The sequence below is a fragment of the Aythya ferina genome (assembly GCF_964211825.1).
Source record: "Aythya ferina genome assembly, chromosome: 5".
NCBI lineage: Eukaryota > Metazoa > Chordata > Aves > Anseriformes > Anatidae > Aythya > Aythya ferina.
This window is the reverse complement of record NC_140301.1, coordinates 3,670,432-3,693,692: the sequence shown is the minus strand read 5'-3', so window position 1 is coordinate 3,693,692 and position 23,261 is coordinate 3,670,432. Positions and strand designations below refer to the sequence as shown.

General features: G+C 47.5%; 1 protein-coding gene across 6 annotated transcripts in view; it reads right to left on the bottom strand.

The window, feature by feature from the left end:
• Positions 1-6,917: 6,917 nt before the first annotated feature.
• Positions 6,918-23,261, bottom strand: part of LMO1 (LIM domain only 1) — a 56,984-nt gene continuing 40,640 nt past the window's right edge. For all 6 annotated transcript variants that reach the window (XM_084521662.1, XM_084521661.1, XM_084521659.1 and 3 more), the window contains 3 exons: positions 22,369-22,582; positions 11,512-11,637; positions 6,918-7,365 (listed from right to left, as the gene is read on the bottom strand). In XM_084521662.1, coding sequence (XP_084377788.1) covers positions 7,260-7,365; positions 11,512-11,637; positions 22,369-22,582 — 446 coding nt within the window. In that variant the 3' untranslated portion in view covers positions 6,918-7,259. The remainder of the gene's footprint in view (positions 7,366-11,511; positions 11,638-22,368; positions 22,583-23,261) is intronic.

Here is a 23,261-nt window from a genome sequence, read left to right as displayed (position 1 = left end):
AAATTTCTTATTAGCATGTATAGTTAATTAGGTAAAGGAAAGCAGGGCCCTTCAAAAGACCTGGGATAACTAAAAGTTAATCTGCGGAACTGCTGAGCAGCATGATTTAGCATGGCAGCGATACCTATGTCTGTCCCTGCTGCCAAGGGCACAGATTTATCCACTGCACAGTGCTGAACAAAACTCGAGGTATTTCTTTCTCTGCACACACGCGTCTAGATGCAGACGTGCAGAGGCGCTGCTTATGGGAGCTGGATGGCAGCAGCAAGAAAGCTGTGCAGAATCCAAGGGAGGGACGAGGTGATGGGGAGGGTGGCTGCAGGGCAGGACAGAGGGAACAGCCCCCCTGCTCCCAAACACCCTGCAGCTGTGGCGGGGACATGGCCATCTCGGCAGGTGTATGTCGCTCATCAAAGCTCCCTGCTGAAGAAGTGCCTGTCCAGGTTTGGCCCCTGTTTTGGGACAGGGTTTGCATCAATGGGCAGCGTCGACTCCTGCTGACTGTGCTCAGAGCAGTGTGCAAGGAGAGACAGCAGCAGCTCACACCAAGGCATCGCTATACTTGCGACTTTCTTATGGCCCTTATCTAACCACAGCATTTATCTTCCTCTAATTGCAGTGCTCTGGGGCTTGGGGAAGGTGGCCGGCAGGAGTGCAGCTCAACCACACTGCCAGCAATAAGGGCTTTGCCTTTCCAGGGCCTTGCCATCAGAAGCGCTGTCTCAAAGCTTGTACCCAATCCTGCCCTACAGACCTCAAACCTTTCCCGTCGTACCCCTACACACATGCTGTTGGGGGCTGTGAGGTGGCACCTGCCCAGGAGCACTGTCAGGACATGGCAAGCCATGCAGAGGTGACTCACAGCCTGCTTCAGTCTTGATCCTGGTGCCTCTGTCCCACACTGCTTGCCAAAACCAGAGCAGAGCCACTGTGTCCCAGTCTTGGGGGAATTACAGCCAAAAAAGGGGTCTCTTGCTGCCATAGTGCAGGGAGCAGGAAACACCATCAAGGCTGAGAGGCTTCAATAGCTCAGAGGCTTTTGATCTGGCAGTAACCACTTTGCACAGAGCAAATTAGAGCAGGTTTTGGGGAAGGGATATTTGGTGAACTGATTTGTTTATTTTATATTCTTAGAAAGGGCTGGGTGCTTGAGCTGCCCCGTGAGTGCTGCACTCCCGGCCACTTGCTTCCAGGGGCTCGAAGTCCTCTAGCTCCCCCCAAGTCCCAACAGTGATGAATTTTAAGCTAAAAGGCCAACAAAATTTATTGTCCTCCATTACTCTAATACAATACAATTTATTTTTAAACAGCTTCTCTCAGGCAAAAGCATGGCGAAGTGATTCACAACAAATTACAGCCTCCGCATGCAAATCCAAGCACTTCATATCCAGCAAGTTTATAGCAGTGAGGGTTGTCCCGCTGGCTGCCGTGCAGCTCAGCACGTGTAATTACCCGCAGAAGGGGCTAATTAGGCTTTGCCTGGGAGAGCTGGCAGTCGGGACAGGGTAAATATGGGGACCAAGCACAGGCAGACCCACAGGGGAGACCAGTGGGGGTTAGGGACACAAACCAGAGAAGAGGTTGAGCAAATCACACTGGATAAAGATGGTCAAATGTTTGGGAGGTGAGGGGGAAGTGCACGGACTGGTAAGGTGGGGAAGATGCCCTGTGACTCCCATACCTGATCTCTGCCCTTCAACTGTGCACTGCAAGGCAAAACCAAGCCCACATCCCCTGTGTGGGGCACTGCAAAACTGGGGTGGTCCCAGAGGGGCTGCGGGGAGCAGTGCTCCTGGGAAACACCCTCCTGAGATGTTATTTCAAGTCAGACATCCCCACAAGCAAAGCATCGCCCAAGGTTAATTGTGTAAAAGTTGCCTTGCATGCCTTGACTTCTTTTTTTTTTTTTTTTTTTTTTTTTTTTTCTCAAAAAGAAGCAGCCAGCTTGTGCCGTGTGAGAAATAATTTTTTTCCTTCTGATTTTTTCTCATTGTCTGTTGAACATTTATAAAGTGAAGAAGCCAGCGGCAAAGTATGTCAGAATTGTCTGTTAAGGGGTTAACATTTGTAAGATGAATGCTGTAAGAACTTTTTTTTTTAATTAAAAAATATATTTCTAGAGCAAAAACACAAGCAATAAAGAGTGTTTGCCTGTTGGGAGGCTTGTTTTGTAATGCGGTATGAATAACCAGCTGACAATCCAGTTTTGTGTTTTCTCTTCGTATGGCCAATGGCCAAGAGCCAGCCAACTTTATTGTCCTTGAAATGTCATGATTTTGAGTATGCACAGAATCCTTAACTGCCCAAATTACTGCATAACATTCCTTTTTATTATATGGCAACAATGTGATCCTGGGCTCAAAGACTTACTAGTTAAGAAGATTATGTGTTTTCCTTTTTCTGTTTTGTTAAAGTGCCAAGTCTTGCATTTTTGGCATCTTCTAAAGAATAAAATGTCTTCTGAAATATTCTCTCGGAGCACAGAAGTTACCTCAGAGGAGCTCAGAAATACAGGGCTTTTCAATACTTTCTCATTTACTCAGAAGTTCAGACGCATTTCTTTTCCTCAAAAGCTTCCAATTTTTCCCCCTTTGTGTGTATTGACAGAAAAAAAAAAAAAAAAAAAAAAAAAAAAAAAAAAAAGATTGTCCTTCATAACTTTGCATTGCTTTACTTCACCACTAATTTATTTCTCATCCCCTCTCTCCTTTTATTTTACTTTTCCCCCTTCCCAAATGCTGGTGAGCCAGAGCCCGTGTGGGATCCCTTGTCCATGCTTGGCATCGCCATGGCCCTGTCCAATGGCCGTGGTCCCACCACGCCAACTGGCACCAGTGAGCATGGGTGGATGGGTGGGAGCCTCCATGGCACCGGGTCCCCTTCCCAGAGCTGTCGCTGCAGCCCATCTCCTCCAGCAGCTTGCTTTGTCGCAGGGAATGAGGGCTTCTAAATATGTTTTCACCAGCTGACATTTAAGTATGAATAAACAAGTGTTACACACGCACTAAATATTCATGTTTTACAACACAGCCATTACACCAAGGAATTATTTATGAAGCTGCTGTTCCCCAGTGGGGTGAGGTTACGCAGCAGCCCGTGGGCCGGCTGGAGCCGCCGCAGCCCAGCAGGCATTTTGGCATTTCTTCTGGGAAAAGGCTGGGGTTCTCCAGAGCCTCCTCTAGGGCCCACAGGCAGGGCACCCTGCTTTGAAGGATGCTGTGTCCTGGCCCTTTGTGTGCCCGTCTGCACTCCTGTGAGACCTTCCCCCCTACAGGACAAAACAATATTAAGAAATAAGAGTAAGAAGAAGAAAGTTATGGCAAAGGCATGCTCTTTCCAGACAAAAACACAGCACAAGCAGAGGCATCCCACCATGGCTTTTGCCTTCAGTTAAATTTCGGCACTGACAGGAACACAGGAGGACCTGAGCATTGAGCATCACCAGGGCATCGATCTGTCAGTGGAGGCAGCCCCGTGGTCTGGCCTTGGAAGGTGGAAACCCATTTCTGAGCTTTTTCCCATTCACACTCTAATAACTATACTGCTGATGAAGGCTGGGGATAGACACTCATGGAAAGCACACAGAAAAATGTTTTATGGGGTGAAAAAGCAGGGAGAGACAGCCTGGGCAGGCCCCAAGGGACCAAGCACTTTGCCTGCTTCTGTGCTGAAGGCAGACACGAGGCAGCTGCCCAGCCAGGCCATCTTTAAACAGCGAGGTTTTTGTGAAATATCACCGCCAGCTCCTGCGGTCCCTGCAGGGGTGCCAAGACCTTCAGAGACCAGCCCTGAGCAGTCCCCCCCACACCACACAGACACGAGGGGCAGCAGGTGCTGGGGGTCCCTGGGGAGGATCCCCTGTCAGGCACCACACAGGGCTGCAGCCACATGGAGGGCTTGGCCCCCTGATCCCCGGGGACAGCAGGAGGGCTGGGGGATAAAACGGGAGGCAGATGGAATGGGGACAAGCAGCAGCACCCTGCTGCCATCCCTGTGCCTGCAGAGGGGCTGGGGAAGCTGCTGGTGTCAGAGGGGCCCACTGCCGGCCCTATGTCTGCTGCTCTCCGTACTGAAGCCATTTACTGTACGGGTCGGCCACTGGGGAAAACCGCTGTCTACGGCTCAGCTACATTACTGGAAGAGCAGCAACTGTGTTTGTGCTGCTCTGATTGTTGCATTTCCAGGACCTGCTATATGGTTTTTGAAACACTCCCTCATACAGCACAGGCCTGTCTCCGTGGCTATTAGGGCCGTGCCCCTCAGCCTGCAGCAAAGCCATGCAGAGCGTGGCATGAGCAAGCGCTGCTTGGCGTTGGGACACACAGCTGGTAAGGCCGTAAAAGAGGGCTGAAATGCAAATACAGTGTTTCTTGTGAGGTAAATTAAGCTAACAACGTGGTAACAAAGCGCTGTTAATATTAGATTAACTTGTTTGGCAAGATGTGAAATCGGGGGAGCTGAATTGTTGATAGCCGAGCGTTCAATAACGCTAATGCTGTTCAGGGAAGTATGACATCCCTCTGAAGTACAGATGCATGCACAAAAAAAATTAAGACTGGAGGAAGAGCCAGAATCAGTACAGCAATTACACCAGCATTAAAGATGAATAGAGAAGAGGGTTGAGATTTTTGATTGCCTTTAAATACTGGCTTGTTTTAATCTTAAAATCAGACTGTGCTGTGATCAGCCATTAGGCCTAACTGAAAAAGAGAGACAGAGAAAAAGATCCCAGATTCCAACATTTGCAGTAGGGACATAAGATACCTCTTTGATCTGAGATAAGGAGGCAAATGGCAGATAATTCAGAAGTTAGAGCCAGCTGCATGTGCTCCGGGATGACTTTGGAGTGACAGAGGCTTGGGCAGAGGGCTCACCCGCAGCTGCAACGTGGGGACCGAGGCAAAAGCTTTAATGTCACAGTGTATGCCAGTGGTCACTAAACTGATTAAGCAGTGGTTATCTTTAGCAGTAAAAAGGCGATCTGCTAATACTAAATGATTAGGGTCTAAAATGCCATTTACTCTGCTCTGATTCCTTGAATGAATATTTATGCCAAGTGATGACTCTAACACCATCAAAAGGTTTTCCTGCTCTGTTCTTTAGAGTGGAAGTGATTATTCAACAGCAGGTCTGCACTCCAGCACTTGTTTCTATTAAGCAAATTTTCAGTGTTCAGACAAAAAAAAAAAAAAAAAAATCACGATTGCATCACCCTCCTGGGATTTTTATTTTTAAAGAACTTGTACTTCCAACACTCCCAAGGGCACACACTGCCAGAGGTGGGCTGTGTCCGCGGCACAGACACGGGAGAGGGTGACACAGATGCTGCACAATTTCTGCCTTGCATTTTGTGTGAACCCACCCAGGATTTAACCAAAACTTGGGGTCTAGGAGGGGCTGGGGAAAGGTGCCTGCTCCACTCCCTGCTCCTGTTTTTGCTTTATGGCAAAGGGAAAAAAAACATGTTATCCTTAACATTATGACCATGAAACCTGTGCCTGGAGCAGTTTTGACCAGCAAGCTGTAGATCCCCTTACTTTGATCTTAAAGCTTTGCCACTATGCTGTCAATAAAATAAAAATTTCAGTGGGAAAAAAATCCAGGGAGGAAAAACTCTCAAAGAAAATACCTTCACTTTGCTTATGTGCTTGCTGTGTCGATGCCAGCCAGAATCACAGCCCCTTGGGTTGCTGGATGACATCCCAGCCAGCCCAGGTCCATCTGGGGACTTGTGGATGTACCAAGGCCCTGCTCACACACACCAGGACCATTTGCACTCATCCAGTGGCTCAGAATTGGGATTTCCTGCTTACGTGACCCCCTTCTCCAGCAGGTGCCTGGCTTTGGGATAATGTCGCTGTGCCTCTTCCAGCTGTGTGAGGGAAATGTGGCAGCTGAGGAGCTGTTAGCCAGCATTAGGGTACGCAGATGGCGAGGGGCCAGCAGGCTGCTCCCAGCAGGGTGCTCGAGCCCTGGGCACCCGGCTGCTGCTCCTGCTGCGGCCCCGGCATGGCCAGCCGTGGAAACCTCTGCATGAGGAGGGCTTGCTCAGCTCTCTGTTGGTGTTTATTTATTTGAGGGAAGGAGGAAAACACAAAGAAAAAGCAAGACAACAAAGTGGATGGGATTGCAGCCACCTTTTACAGCTCCTGGTGCACTGCACTGAAGTGACACTTGCCGTATGAAGAAATTTGTTTGGTATAGCCCAGGGCCCTGCACACGAGCTGCATAACCTTAAAAATCACTGCACAAAGCATCGCAGCAGGAACACAGGTCAGAGCTTTTCTGCGGGAGATGTTTCAAAGCTGCCCGCTTTTGTTCTGCCTGAGGTCAAAGCCTCCAGCAGGGAGTAAGCGAGGAGTGCTGCGGGGCAGGGGATGTCGCAGCCGTGCCGGGCTGCGTTCAGCCTGGACATCAGCCCTCGGACAGACCTGGACAAGCATTGCCCCACAGGAAAAACCTCACTGCATGTCCAAGCCTTGAAATCATTGTTCTGCTCAATCCCTAGGGAACGGCTAGGCCTAGGGGAGCCTGAGGCCAGAGCAGGCCCATGAGGGCCCTCCCGCTGGAGGTGCCCTGCCCAGCTCCGTGCGGCTCAGCCCTAAATCAGCATTTGGTCGCTGTCTGCATGGGCTCCAACAAGTGGCACTGACTGCTCCCCACCGCCACCACCCCCACAGCGCTCCCTCCCTACTGTGATGTAGCACGGCAGCATTTTGGAGGAGTCTTGGTGTGGCTCACACTGCAAGGTTTAACCTTGCAGCAGGGACTCGTCCCGGAGATCAGATGTGCAAACTCCTGCCTCTGCTGCTACGCACACAAGTCCCAGGGATACGTGTTATGTATTTACTGAAGTGTGCTCACCACCAGGCATGGGAAATAAAGGTTCCCACCGCATGAACAAACCACGGCTAAGATGACCAGCAAACATTCATAGTTTTTAATTCACACCAGTAATAAAATTGCATTACATTTTTCATAAAATAAATGTTCCAGTTTATATACAGAAAACAGACTGTACAGAGCCCTCCCCCAGACCCCAAAAACTCACAAACATACAGGCAATGCAGTGCTCAGCTAAGCAGGCACAACTGTACATCTAAAATTGTAACTGCTTTGTGTTGGGGGGGAAAAGTACTACAATGTATATAGTCCTCTCTGGACCAAGAATTAAAAAAATATTGCAGGCAAGCTGACAGACGCCTCGCTGCTGGTGCGGCCGAGCGTCCATCCACAGTGCTCCAGCGAAGCAGGGTTTGTTATTGAACCTGGGACTCGAAGCTCCCGTTCAGCTGCCCTTCCTCATAGTCCATCTGACACAAGATCATGTTGTTCTTCAGGAAAAATTTGTCTCCCACACAGAATCTGGAACACAAAAAGAATCAACCCGTCTCAGTATAAACAGGATTTTTTTTTTGAACCAGGTGATTTTATTACAGAAGAAAAAGAAACAAAGGTTTAACTTGTCCAGCAAAAGGCACCCCATTATAGTAGCAAAGGTAACACCTTGCCTTTGCTGCACCCACAGGCTAGAGCGGAGGATACCTGAAGCAGTTTGGGGCCAAAGGCAGGGGGAGGAGGCCAGGAGCAGCTGAGAAGGCTATCCCTGCAGATGGGAGGTTTTAGGAAATCATGCAGGTGATATCTTACGCAGAGTCTATGTGAAGCTTGTGCTGGTATCCATATTTTCACAGCTCCCTCAGGTGAGGCAGTATTTACACTAATTTCCAGGCAAGGACTGGCTATTAAGTCCTTCCTCACCCCCTTGTGTACAGTGCTGAACAATAAATAGAAATTTCCTGATAGCTGGACTCCTAACCTTTATCTTCATTGAGCGAAGGGCACTGCTCTCTATATACCATGTAAATTGTTCTGTTTGTATTGAGGTTGACAGAGAGGCTTGTGATATTTAACAATTTTATTTGACCATTAAGGTCAAAAAAGTTCCACATATAGTATCTGAGAGGTATAAATTGACAGCCCATAGCTTTTTCACCCTGTCTGCTTGCTCTGGAATTAGAAGCTAATCTTTTCTTCTTAAGATAACACACGATGCCCTTCGAGCCCAATCCAGGGGCTGTTTTTTTGCCCACCATGCTGACAGGATGATGGCCGGACAGAGCACAGTGCGACCTCAAACGCCGCATCCCGTAACCCACAGCCTCGTGCCGGAGGGCAGCTGATCCCACAGGGACACCCCGCTGCAGGGCCAAGAGTTTAGGGGGTGCTGAAGGAAGATCAGGGGAGATGATCCTGGCCTCAGAAGATTTAGAGGACCTCAAACTCCTGCTTGCTCTTAGGCAGAGCTCTGGCAGGGACATTGCCAGCTCCTTGTCTAAAACACTTTCTAGATTTGTAACCCAGCTACCTATGGTCAAAACATCTCCACAGAAGTGCATGTTCTGTGCTACAAGAGCAGGAGTGGTCATTTTAGAGCTCCTTCAAATGTCTGACATGAGGACAAGCTGCAGATAAGATGACTCATTTGCCGACAGTACAAAGAGAAGTGGGAACCAGTTCTCACTTTATATGATTTCACTGGAGACCTACCTTCTTCCCACTGTGGCATGTGCTTTGGTAGTTCTGAAGTTCATCTATTTATCTGTATTAAAAAGCTCAAAATGAATCTCACTTTAAATTAACAACTTTTAAGCTAAAAATTGTATTGTGCACACACTCCAGAAAACCACATTCCCCACCAGCAGTTTACTCACTCTAATTAACAACACAGCAGCTTGCGTTCCGCTGCTTGTCGTTACCCTAAGTACAATATAAATCTCCAGGAAGAGAAACACAAAAATGGCTCGTCCCCAGCATCATCACCAGCTGCCTCACGTCAACCCTGGTTTGGGTCTGAAGGAGCAAGAGAAGCTGGAGGACTAGGGAGCTGGAGTACGTACGTGTGGGAGCACTGAAACACACAGCAAGGGGCACCCAGAGACCCCCTGACAGTTTGGGAGAAGGGCTTCATTCACGGGAAAGGAGACTTTGCCTCTTTGCACCTGCAGACCCAGTCTTGAAGCTAATGAAAACACTGCATTCTCTGTATAAATATTAGAGACTTTGCTGCACTGGATTTAACACTCTGTACACAGACACAGCCTAGCTAATAAAGAAGGGTAAGCAAGCTGGAAGAGGACTACAGGAGAGAAGTCTTTACAATCAAATCTTTGCATAGCTGGAGAAATAGGCAGGGTTACTGATTCCAAACTAGCTTTGGCATCCACCTTTGCAGTTTTGACTCAGGTTTACTTAAGCCCACGATTCTGCTTCAGCGTGCAGTGTTGCTGTTACAGGAACACTTTCAGTCTGCCCTTTCGGGCCCAAATCTCTTGAGGATAAGTCATAAGTGTTTGTAGCTTTCAGATCTAAGCCAAAAATAACAACTTACACATAGCTCTATGCTGTCTACTCAGCACGTCTTTCAGAAAAGCTCAGCTTGCCCCAAACCGGGCAAATCCCTCGTGCACCAAAGAGCGACTGTCAGCCAGGTGGGACTGCCTGGGCCCTGCCAGTGGCAGCGTACGTGGGGTATGCGAGGGGCAGAGCAGGACTGCACCTTGCTCCGAGGGCAGTAACAGTGCCAGCAGCCTCAAAAGGCAGAGAGCTGCCTCCGAGCCTTTGTAGCAAGATGAAATTTCAAAGAAAACAGCTCCCATCCTGAAATGGAAACTAGGCCGTACCAAGCCTTTACGTGACAGGAGGTAGTGTAAAGCAGGGATGTGGTGACAAATCCTCATCCTGCAGGCTCCCAGCACTGCTGTGCACACAGACCAGAGGGGCTGCTTGCCTCTGCTAGGAAGGATGCATGAGATGCCCCCTTCCTAGTGTCGGGGGGAGCCTGGGAGCAGCCCTCTCCTGCACTGGGGAAGGAAGCCTGAGGGCTGAGCTCAGCAGCACCGTGTAATGCTCCCAGTTCTGGAGAAAAACCTCCCAAAGCAGCAATTTCAGCTGCGTGAAGGAACAGCATCCTGGGGAGGGAACGGACCAGCTCTGCCTGCAGCCACATGCTGCTGAACAGCGACCACAGCCCTTGCAGAAGTGTAGCTGTGAGCAGCAAAACGAAGAGCGGGCAAGTGGTTCAGCGATGCTGCTGGCGAGCAGCGGCGGCCCAGGGCCAGGAGCCACTAGATGTCAGTGCCGCCTCGGCGCTGCCACCGCGCAGGGAAGCCGCCAATATTAATAGGAGAGTTTTCCACCTCGAGCAAACACCGCCTCCGTGCTCAATAACGTGATGGAGTGCAACCACCAGAGCTGCAAACTGCTCCTCTAACGCTCCTCGTCCCTGCTCCAGCACGAAGCGGCATGCTCCATTTATCCCAGCGACCAAAATCCCCATCAATGGACAGGGAAGAAGGACCAGGCTCCAGTTTGCATGGTCTCATCGGGTTAGTGGGAAAGGTGGAGGAGGTTTGTGTGGTATGGCATCCTGTAGAGCCATGTCATTGGAGGTCCTACTGTGGCTTTTGTTTTATGGCAAGCAAGTGGTAAATTTTTAAGTCAGGCTTTATCTTGACTTTCACAGAATAAAGGTCTCCATCCTCCCATGAGTTTTGCCATCTTTTGCCCCTTGCTGTCTCTCTCACGCCTTCACACAGGCCAAATCATTGCCTTCTAGTTTGATGTAGTTTAATCTTCCACCAGTGTAGAAGATGCATCGTGTGCCTTAAGCACAGCCTTCGGCTCCTGGGCAGGCACTACGGCTTGTCTAAATGAGCAGCAAGAACAGCAAGTGCTTTCAGTTCTGTCTTTGACCAGGCTGGCTGGCTGGCTGTATCAAAAAGGGATACTGAATTACATCTGACTCCATGGGCTTCCATGCTGCCTACAATCACCAACAAACAGGGCACTGGGATGATTTTTCACAGCCCTCCCAGATTCAGCTAGCTACAGATAAGTCCATGGGAAAATTTTGCATGCCGCCCATTGTTATACACTTTGATATGCATTTTTCACTGGGTTAAACCCAGCAGAAATACCCAAATCCCATTTAAAGTTGCACCAAGATCCCCTGTTAATTACACAGCAACTTAGGGGACTTGTTCCTAGTGCTGGAAAGGGCTTATCTAGAGTATTGTTCTCCTGCTTCTCCCTCTTTCTCCTTCTTCTCAGCCCTCCCCAGTTTTGAGGGTGCCAGAAACCTTATTTAAGCAAAATAAAATTAATCCGTTTGCCAGAGGACATCCGTTCTCCATCATCTGTGTTCTGCGAAGAGGGTAGCTGCTGAAAGGACGCTGAGGCAGTTTGTTTTATTCAGCAGCAGCTGTGCTGCGTACAACAGCATCCAGATCTGCAGTCTTTATGCCCCTCTCGCCCCCCCAGCTCCCACCAGCTCCGGGGGGATTTGCAGGAAAGGCCACAGGTACTCACACAGGCAGCCTATTGCGCCAACCCGAGCCGTGCCAGCGGGCTGCGAGCCCCCGAAAGGTAGTGTGGGTCGTACATTTCCCTGTTTTGCAGGCAAAGGTATAAATTAGCTCGTGTTTGTGTGTATAATAACTGTGTCCTTACCGCTGGTTGCAGAGCTGACAGGCAAAGCAGTCCAAATGGTAAACATTATCTCTGGCCCTCATCACCATCTCAAAGGCAGGGATCAGTTTACTGCAGGCAGCACAATTCCCGGTGGTACCAAAGAGCCTGCCAAAGAAGCACAATCATTAGAAGCCATTTTAATTAAATGGTGGAAGGACTAATTAAGTGTAATTAGCAGTATCAAATACTGTATTGCACCAATAAATAGAAGTTGCAGTCTCCATTTCGCTGACCAGCCAGTGTGCGGGAACTTGGGCTAAAACTGCCTGGTGAGCAGGCTCTGATTGTCAAGATGAAAACTTCATTTGCTTTGCAAGCCCAGGGCTAATTTGCTGTCTAATGGAGAACAGCATTAAACACTCGGTGTGCTATTTCGGGGCTCACAAAATTTCAGTCAAAAGCTCTCTTTGCCCCCGGGGCTGGGGGAAGGTGCCCGGAGCTGTCCTTCCTCCTTGCTGTGGCCATGGGCTGGCGAGCTGTGGCACCCCTGGCCAGCAGCGCTGCCGGGGGGCTTGCCAAGAGCCTCGCTCACCTGCTGTTTAAGAGGCAAAAACACAATTTCTCTAGCAACGAGCACCAGAGTGTTTGGCAAAGCATCTCAAGGAGGGCAACCCCTCCTCCCTGGCTGTGTCCCCTCCTCTGTGTCCCTCCCGGGAGCCAGCTAAGCCCTTCCGCCGAGGCCCAGCCGGCGTGCTCAGCCGTTCCACTTCAGCTCCCTGGTGCTCGAGGACAGCCCTACAGCACCGGAGGCTTTGCCACTTTCATCTTGCCTTTCACTATCTGTCTCCCCAGACGTCTGCTGCTGTTACAGCTCCTGCCGGGGGACTCAACCACAATGGCAGCATCCTTCCCACGGCCCCGATCTCCGAGAAGCTCCTGCAGGCCCATGTAGGCCACCACTACGCGAAAGCCAGGCAAACCAGCCGGGGTGTGAATCAACAGGCCAACAAAACCACGTTCCACCTGCATCTGTGGTCAATACACACATGGCCAGTTACTTGGCTTTGGAGATGACACGAGCTGTGCTCGTGCAAGGAGGTGTCTCCTGCTGCACGGCTGCGGCTCTGCGCGTGCAACGCGTCGCTGCCCACAGACAGGTCTGGGCTCGGGGCTCGTTTCAAGCCACTGGTTCTGGCTGATTCCACAACACACAGATGAGGAGCATCAGGAAAATCCATAACCAATTTCTAAACCTGCAATTTGCCAAGCTAATCAATACTAATTATTACTGGCCAGTAATTGTGAACTAAACCACTCAGCGATGTTATAGAAACCTCCGCATAACTCTCCCGCCCTCACTGTGCTGTGCCACCAAAGTTAGCTTGCTCCTGAGCTGGAGAAAAAGGCTCCCCTTATATTTCATGGGAGGTGGTACCAGCAGCCTTTCGCCCCACCTGCTGGGAAAAGCCTGAGACTTCCTCTGAAGCAGCAGCAGCATGTTTTCCCTGAAACAACAGGAACCAAACAGAAGCACTTGTGCTACAATGGGGCAGGAGAGGAAAAACTGCAAAGGGAGCGCTCCAAAATCCTCCCCCAAGACTCCATCACAGGAGGGCTGAAAGGCAGAGGACAGCCCCGGCACTCAGCACCCGCTCGCAAATCAAGCCCTGATGCAGCCATCCGCGTTCTCTCCCTCCCCCAGCGTAGCTGCGCCCTTGCACGAGTGCCTCCCTTCAGCAGAGCAACACCTGACAGCTTTGCTGTGGTTTTGCCGTTTTCCACAAAACCCGGTGTACGTTTTTAGAGTGCCCAAGTCACAGCAAACTCGGGAAAAAAAAAAAAAAAGAAAAAAAAAAAAAAAAGAGCCCAATACATTAGGCAGGGAAACTGGGAGGTTAATCCTAGATTTGCTCTGTGCCCAGCACTGCTACGCGCACAAGTATAAAATATCCATTATTCATTAGCATCACAGTTGTGTGGAGCTCAATCTAGATTAAACAAAATAAAGGGGCCCCAGACAGCACCATTTGCATTGTTAAGCAGGCGCTTTTCTTCAGCCTTCAAATAGGAGACTTTTCTAAATGGAAATGATGGGGAAATTTGGACAGATGTTCACTTAACTATTTAAACAGTTAGCTTAAGAAACATGAAAAATGTATTTGGCATCGTATTCACCTGTCTCCTTTCAGGGGGCTGGGGGTAAACCAATTGTTAAACAGCTTTGACTGTTTGCATAAGATCTGAAGCTTATGTTCTGTCCAGCTGAAATCGTGTTGCCTTCTAATGTCTACATAAATGTAGCTCCCAGCTAGTCCGTACGCTAATCTTTTTCTCTTCCATCAAGTTTCACAGCCCTCCATCCCCTGCCTTTCCCAGCCGATGAACATTTCACACTTATCCTAGCACTTCCTAATTTTAATCTGCTTTTCAGGGAGTGACTTAGAGCACTGTATATTCAGCATGCTTCTAAAAATATGCTGCAACTTGTAGCTCAGTGAACATGAAACAAACATTTTTTTAATCTGCTCAAAGAAAAACAAAATGAACACGGACTTTTGCCTTTTTTCCTCGCCTGTAAAAAAAAAAAATAAAAATAAAAATAAAAATTGCCACCTCTGATACCTACTTACCCAGCAGCTACTTGAGCTGAAACTTTCTGAGGTGGGGAGCTTAACATTGCTGGAGGAGGGAAGGGAAGAAAATCCTCCACTACAAGCCCCATCTGTGGTTAAATTTAAAATAACCCCACACGAGCACACTGATCTGCATTCTGTCCCCCAGACACCTTCGTAACAGATGCGATACTCTCACACACTCACGCACACAAAGTTTAAGCGCATTAGAAAAATCTATCAGAAGATGCTCAGCATCTACTTACCAGCTTGGTGCCATTGGCATAAAAGAAGCTGGAAATACAGAAAGGGTTCGGTCTGGAGTTGTTTTGCTGCTTCTAAAAATACCATTTTTTTCAATCTTGCTTTTGAAGATAAAAGGCAACAATTTTTAAGTACAGATTTATTCCCCCTTATGTAACAAGGCAACCTAGCCAGCTTGTAAATAAGCACAGACTATGCAGATTTAAAATTTAACACAATTAAACTTTTACCCTGTGGTAGTAATTATGTTTAATGGCTTTTAGCCTGAACTTAACCATGTCTATTGTTGTCAGCCAGTCTAAAAGCAGGAGTTTGTCCAAGGACAATTTTCTGTAGTTTATAGGCACACTAAAAACCCTGCTACGCGCTGTTCTCATTGGCCATTGATGTCAGTGTGTATAGTAAAAATTAAAGCTAATTGGCATACAGCAGCAGCAGCGAATGCAAATGAATTAATGGGAAAAGAGGGGAGAGCTCTTGGAAGCGGTATGCAACTGTTGAAGGATGTTTTTTTACAGAAAGTCTTGTTTGGACTGAAGTATAGTCTTCTGCACAATGATCCAGACCTCATGAGCTCTGTGAATACGCCTCAAGTTAGTTCAAGGTATTAATTCAAAGTATACCTAAAGCCATCAGCACCCTGCAGGTCTGGGGGGAGAAGAGAATGGCAAAGGGTGCATAGTGTAGGAAAATGGGTAGAAACTTCTTATAAAACGACATTAAATTTAGCACCTTTTTATTTTTATTTTTTTTCCTTCTCAGACCAGAATGTGCAAGTTGGCTGAACTGAGAAACCAATTACCTAGTTCTGTCATCACTACAAACAACGAGCTGTGTTAGTCACTGGCTGCAAGGAGGGAATCCTCACTCCTCCTCCTCTCTGGCTAGCTTGTAGCTCGCAAGCAAGGAAGAAGAATCTTCCCTCTGCATAGAGTGAAAATTTTGGAGCCGTTGACTTCACTAAAGGAAGCAAAAAAAGAGGGACCGGGATAAGCACTTGTAAATAATGAATGGTACAGAATGGGTGGGTTGTGAGGTTTTTTTTGTGTTGTTTTTTAAACAATACGAGAACAAGACAAGTTCAAAATTAAACTGCTGAGTTGAGACTGATAATTCCCCAAAACAATAGGCTTTGTCAACAGTGAAAGCTGAGAATTATGAGTTGGAAAAGGAATAAACACTTATCTACAAATAAGTACCTACATTTTTTACATGCAAGTAGTTACCTGCACAACTATATTTCTCTCCATATTTATATACCCAATTATCTGGATATATAGATTTTTGAAGAGGTACGGACCCCATGCTCATACCCTTTCTCCAGCTCGTAGGTAAAGCAGGTTTTCCCATACCCCTTTCCCTTCCTGCCCTGTTTATTCCCTGTTTATTTCCCTTCCTGCTGCTGTTTATTTCCTAGATCTATCAGAACCGCTTAGAACCAGGCTCGCTTCACCTACCTGGAACTCATTGCTACAGAAAGAAAGGATTTCCCCCTGTACTACTTGAAACAAACCAACTCGCCTTACAGTGAGGATAGCTTGTACCAGCTTTCAATCAGAATTTTTCCTGTCTGAGCGTATTATAAATATACTGAGCTACACATCTGGTTTGAGCAGAGTACTGAAGGTGCCAATAATTGCAGGGAAGCCTGAACATCACTTGAAAAGATGAAAAGGGGAAGCTTAAAAGCGACTTCAGACCTGAGGTTCCCAACTTCCCTGTAATCAGCATTCGTGTAATATTCAGAGAAAGCCTTCACGAGCGGCATTTCAGCAGGGTAAATACATCGTAGCTGGTGCACCCTCCTGGAGAGGAGGGCTGCAGTGGGAGGTCACATCAGCTGCAGGAAAGGAAATGCATTTTGATACAGATGAAGCTGGTCAGGCTGTCCTCTCATGATGCCTTCAAGTTCAGTCCAAAGGAATTTCCATCTTGCATGCCCAAGGGTTTGTCACTCCCAGACGGCGCAACGAGAGGACTTAAAACAAGGGCCCCTGGCTGGGTGACCACACTAGCTCTGAGATCACTGGGCATAAACTTCAAGGTTGCTCAAGGGCATGTGTTTTCAGTTGAAGAACTTGTACGAATGTTCACTTATTTTTACTCCTTTTGTCTCTTCCTCCATATTTTCTAGAGATACTTACAGTGGGGCTGGGGCTCTTATCACAGGTAGAAGTCCTGGTCTTCCTCTCCTGTCCCAGCCTTCCTGTAGTGTAACTGATGCCACTGGCCTTACAACCCATCTTGGCTGCCTCTGCAACTGCTGAGCACTTGTTGAGCACCTCCTCTTAGGAGAGTTTAAGAACAGCAGTCAGAAAGCTGCAAGTTTGAAAGCACAAGAGGCACGGCAGCATTTCACAGCTGGGAAAAATACTCCACATAAGCCTTCCGCCTCACTGGGAGGTTGTGCAGGGAAAAAAAAAAAAAAAAGAAAAAGAAAAAGAAAAGAAAAAAGCAAGAGAACAAAACATACGTTGCTTGTTTATCCTGAAAAGCACAGGCTGTAGTCGGCTGAATATGAGCCAGCAGTGTGCTCAGGTGGCCAAGAAGGCCAATGGCATCCTGGCTTGTATCAGGAACAGTGTGACCAGCAGGGCTAGGGAGGTGATCGTCCCCCGTACTCAGCTCTGGTGAGGCCGCACCTCGAGTACTGTGTTCAGTTTTGGGCCCCTCGCTACAAGAAGGACATCGAGGTGCTTGAGCGGGTCCAGAGAAGGGCGACGAAGCTGGTGAGGGGCCTGGAGAACAAGTCCTACGAGGAGCGGCTGAGGGAGCTGGGCTTGTTCAGCCTGGAGAAGAGGAGGCTCAGGGGTGACCTTATCGCTCTCTATAGGTACCTCAAGGGAGGCTGTAACGAGGTGGGGGTTGGTCTGTTCTCCCACGTGCCTGGTGACAGGACGAGAGGGAATGGGCTTAAGTTGAGCCAGGGGAGTTTTAGGTTAGATGTTAGGAAGAACTTCTTTACTGAAAGGGTTGTGAGGCATTGGAACAGGCTGCCCAGGGAAGTGGTGGAGTCACCATCCCTGGAAGTCTTCAAAAGACGTTTAGATGTAGAGCTTAGGGATATGGTTTAGTGGGGACTGCTAGCGTTAGGTCAGAGGTTGGACTCGATGATCTTGAGGTCTCTTCCAACCTAGAAGTTCTGTGATTCTGTGAACTCCTGGACCAGATAGTATGAAGAAAAAAAATCTGTGTTTTAACATCACAAAGCACAGCAATGCTGCCAATGCCAAGACACACTGCATTTTGAGCCTAATTAATCCTCCTTAATCTGTACAGATACCAAGCGTAGAAGTGAGGGTATCCTATGTAGCATGCAAGACGCTCCCTGTTGCGATGCAAGAACAGCACTTCGATTTAGCAGCACTTGCAGGCTCTGAGCAGACACCATTTGTTCAGGCACACTGCATTTCTGCCTCCCCTCCCACACTGAACGTGTCCCGTGAAAAGCAGGCAGTGCACACATGCACACTGTGCCCCTTTGGGGGAAAAAAGAAACTGAAATATCTTCCTCCCTGCCTCAAGGGGTTGCAGATGCAGCAGTTTGTGTAAAATGGCTTTTCATAATCCACAACAAAATTACGCCCTGCACCTCTGCAGGAGACAGGACAGTATCAGACACAGAGCAGAACATCTAGAGGCCTGCCAGAGTGATTCACTAACAAAATGAACCTGCTAGGGACATTTAAACAGAACAACACCCAGTATCCAACAACTGGAAACCCCAGCACTGGACAGGTGGCTCTTCTGGCCTCAGAGATGCCCGTGGTGGCGTGCAGTAAAGGTGGAGTTAAAGCCCCCAGGATGCAAACAGCACCGCAGTGTGCCAGTGCCAGGGACTGTTGGGGTGCCCAGGGCTGCTCTGCCTGCCCCAGGCACTGACACCACGCTCGGGTTGCAGCATCGAGCCATGCTGAGTTTCCAACGCTGATCAAAAACCCGTGGGCAGCTGGGGAAAAGAATTTCTACAAAATCCACTGAGGACAACATCAGGACTTCCCAGAAAATCCTCTCTCTTACCAATTCACCATCATTTTTTAATGCAGATTTTGCACTTTCTTTAGAGTCTAATTAAAGCCCTAATCAATTTAAGCAATGGAAAACTTTCCCAACACCAGCACAGCAAACATGCCGCAGCAACTGCTGTGCCCCTGTCAAAGCGATCCTGACCCTCCTTTCGTCATGTGAGGGCACCACACCGAGTAAAAAGGAAAAATTACATTCTTCATCAACACATCACAGCAAAACTTACGTTGTCAGATCCTCCTGGGAAATCCCGGTGTGACACCCAAGCCGTGCCCGTGACCTGGAGCTGGGTGAATGTTTAATTACGCGCGGGAAGACGAACGCGACTCTGCTGCACGGGGGCTGCGAGGAGCCTCCTGAGCTGCACGCTAAGCTGCTCCGTCCCTTAAGCAGCCTCTCCAACAGCATTTGCTTATCAAAAATAATTAGAGGTAGAAATGCTGGAACTGTGATTATGAAACAAATGGTAAATCTATTTGCTCAGATGAAATGTATCGAAAGATACATCTTGACACAGCTGGAGACTGAGGTGATACCGCAAGGATAACAACTCGAGATCCAATTTCATCTTTCATGATTAAAAAATGAGCAAGAAAGCGTTTTATGAAATGTGAAGGTTAACAAATGTTCCTTCACAAGCAATGACGACAGTTTATCTTTTGAAACAAATGATCGGGCTGTGGTCTGCTAGCAGCTCCTGAAATACATTTGAAAGATTTTCAAAGATTTGCCCGCTGAAGATGACTGCACACGGCGGCCAGCCCGAGGCGGCACCACCACCACCACCACAGCTGGCTGCGACACGGAGGGCAGGAACCAGCTGCTCCCATCACAGCACCATGCCCCGTGTCGGTGACAGAAGCCCCGACACCTGACCCCAACCCTGGTGGTGGCTGTAGAGGAGACCCCGAGCAGGGCAGGGGAAAGCACGTCGCAAAGCACATGTTCCCCAATGCCTTGATCAGACGTTGGACTTCTGATATGAAAGATGCAGGTATTTGCAATTATGGCCTCAAAATCAACCTAGCTTTTAATTTTAGCTTCTCAAGTGATGGTTGACCTACTGAACATCAGCACGATATTTGACACTGGACTCATTCGAGGCATACAGAAGAAGTGGTCAACAATTCCTTGACTGTCCTCCAAGCACAGCACTCACTTCTTGATGTGAGTACAGTGTGAGGTACAAAACCTTATTTTTAGCAATGAATGCTGCTAAAATTTGGCGAGTAGAATAAATATAATGACATTTTAGCAAGGTAAAAAAGCTGTGGATAGAGACTCTAAAACTATATTAAAGGGAAGGAATTAAATATGATGGAAATGGGTAATTCTACAAGAAGAACAATTCAAATTACCAGGAGTGAACTGACAGAACAGAGGATGGTGGCAGCAACTTCAGTTCCTTCTATTAATAGAACTAATAGTTAAAATTGGGAGAGAAAGAAATTCTATGCATAGAAGGCAACAGGAGATGTTTTAAAGTAAAAAAAAAAATAATAAAAAAAATCCTTTATGCTTCCATAAAACAGAGGGCTGTATGGCATTGCTCCTTATTGCTATTCTAGGACCCTGAGAGGGTGCCTTATCAGCAGGAGGACGGAACCCAGGAGTGCAGCAGAAACCCCCAAAGTGAGTATCAACCTGAATTTAATTAGCAGGAACACAAAACATCACAGCTGTGAAGCTGGCTGAACAGCTGAATGCCAGTTAACAGCTGCGTTACAGAACTTACACTATTCCTTCCTACCCAGCTCCAGGTCAAATTTCCTGGGTTATGACAATTACAGAGCACCTCCCAACAGCAACAGAAGTAAAATATTTCTATTGGTCAAAGGTGCTCTAAGAGACTATATTACTCATAATACCTAACGTTTCCTTAGCACAGAGAACGTCTAGCTCAGTTTTGCTCTTCACAATTTAACAATTCTATGCAGATAGTAACAGACTCCCCCCCTTGGCTGGTCAGGGATTATTCTAACCCAACAAATAAAGGCAGAGGAGCCTACAAAACCCCTTTCAGGTCCAGGACAAGTTTGCTTCGAAGACCCACTGCTGCTGTGACAGAAGCTGCATGGCCATGGTAAAACACTATCCTCAACTGTTGCCTTCCACATTTCACATCACGAATTGCCCTCTCTTCTCAAAGCTGGGATGTGGGCTGCTTCTTGGAGTCTGCAACTCCTGGCTTCTTTCCTACCTCTAAGCACAGACAATGAGAAGATCCCAGATTAAGCTTTTCTACCTCAAAGCAGTATTCTTGTGATAAACCACAGAAAGAAAGAGATGTTCCACAACTGCAGTGATAAAAAGTTCTTCCAAGTTTAACATCATCAATATTGCTCTCCTTTGGTAGTCTAACATGTCTGATTTGATGCTGCATGTTATTTTTGTTATGAAACTAAACCAAATATAAATCAATACAGTGTTCATTAAATGGATGGGTAGCTTGTAGGTCTCAAAAAGCAAATGTGAATGGGAATCACCACCCAGCTGATGAATTTCTAGTAGGGTTCTGCAGCGCAAGGAAGAACACTGAGTATCTGTCTTTCAGGTCAGAATAAAATTGTTGTTTTGTTTTAAAATTAAGTAATCAAGTGCACATATGACAAAGTCTAGAGAAATTATAAATGATAAAAAAAGAGGAGGGTGGCTGATGGAGAGACCTAGATTGTTTGGCAAGCTGGGTGCAAACAAGGTATGTGTTTTAAGACCATCACACATAAAGAAACATTCCAGAAGCTAATGCAGCCTGTACTTTCTGGAAGAAAGATTATTTCTAGAAGCAGCTCTTCTGAAAGACTTCGGGGGTTCCTGTGATTAGCAGTTAACATATTTCAACAGGGCACAAAAATCCTTGTGTGGACAGGATGTTTTTGTATACTGCCTTGCTGAGAGGCAAGGTGGCAGCTCTCATATAGCAGCTATTAGACTTATTTCTTCTATTTGGCTCCATCTTGTTTTAGAAAGAGAAACTTCCCTGTTTAAGTTTGCTCAGAAAACTTTTCAGGAATATGTTTTACACTGAAATACATGAAGTATCTGATCATTGGGACCAACCTAGCCACCACCTGCACACCACAAGATCAGCCTCCCTTTCTGAAACCAGTGTGGTGGGTTTTGTTTTGCTTCAGATGTGTTTGCTGGTTGAGGTTGCACAAGAAATACTGCCAGTGCTTTAGGAAAAAAAAAGAAAACAAACACTAGCTGGATATCAAGTACGTCCTTCTAAAGGAAAAATAAAATAAAACTTGGAGTGTTTTGCAGTGTGACCCTCATAAGAATGGTTGCATTAGGGCCGCTGCCTTACTAAAATTCATTTGTGCTTATCTAAAGTATTTTGTGCAAAAACCCTATACACACTAGGCAAAAAATCCCATGTGTTGTTATGTATTGCAGACGCAGACTGTCAGGGTAGCTGTAACTCAGAGTTAGCATTGGTCTCTGCAGACTACCTCATGAACAAAAAATTTTTTGAAGTTGATCTGTAATTTTGGAGTGTTTTGCTCTGTTTACTTAGCAAAGAGACAAGAGCCCCATGGGAGGAACCTTGCTGAATATAAGCACTAAAAGTCTGTGTAAAAGTCAGCACTGAAAGAGAAAAGAAAAAGCTAAAGGTCTGGTCAGATCAAAGATTCATAGAATGTCAGTCGTAAAGGAGCACAAATAACATCATAGATATGCAAGAAGAATTAATGGCCTTAATTTTCTCAGCAAGCCCTTTTTGCTGTTTGTTGGTTCAGAATAACAGAGTTAAGCCATGCCATCCTCCTTCTATCTTGACCTAAAGATAGGATGACACCTCACTGACTATACTAGGTATGTTGAGTGCAAACCAAAAGCCACGCTCAGACAGGGAAGGAACTCCAGCCTCTTCTGGGCAGGGCTGACCATGCACAAGTACACATTTTCACAGTAGGGGGCTAGAAAGACAAACAGCTGGCAGCAAACCGAGAGGCTTTGGGAAGAGCCCCCGGTACATTCCTCTATTTACCTCAGGTAATCTCTGCGGCAAAGAATGAGATTTGCTTTTGTGTAAAGAGTTGATCCAACCTCTCCAAGACGACAGTCGCAGCAGGCACACTTCAGACAGTCTTCATGCCAATACTTATCCAGGGCCTTCAGCAGGTACCGGTCCTTGATCTTCCTGTTGCAGCCAGCACAGCCCTTCTGCTTCCCTTTGGGTTGCACGGATAACATCGGCACACCTGCAACACCAACACAGCAGGCACGTTAGACAATACCCAAACAGCTCAAAGAGGCTGCCTGCATTCGGGGCAGCACCGTGAGCTGGAGCAAACACATCTGTGAGCAAACACGGCTGTGGCCTTCGTTACAAGGATCTCCCATTGCAGGAAGCCGAAGGCCAAAGGAAGGTAAACGTAGGCTTCGTTTGCTGTTGCGGGGTAGGCAGGAACTTGCAGGAACACACTTCTTTCCTAAGGGTAGGACTGACACAAAAGCCCCAGACTTTTTTTAATTAACATTTCTGCAGCAGAATAAACTGGCAGCCATTTCAACATTTTTTCCCCCTCATTAGTAGTACCCTTGCGCTGTTAATTACCGGCCACAGGCAATTACAAAGATCAGAAGGGACGCCAGTGCGTGCACCCCAGCCCAACAGCTTGTCCAGATCAAGCTGGGGGGGGGGGGGGTGTGGATGTACAAGATGTGGTATGCTGCTGGTTTCCCTCCTTTGTAAACCCCACTGGCTACAGAGGCCCCACTGAAGGCTAGAGCCATCCCTTGGCTGCTCTAAAATCGATGCTACTCAAAAGCCTGCTGGACTGCTGAGAGTACCCCAACCAGAGGCTCCCGGCCAGCCGTGAAGCCACCCTGCTTTGGGAGCATCAAGGCAGTGCCTCCCACCTCCTCTTGTACCCCTGG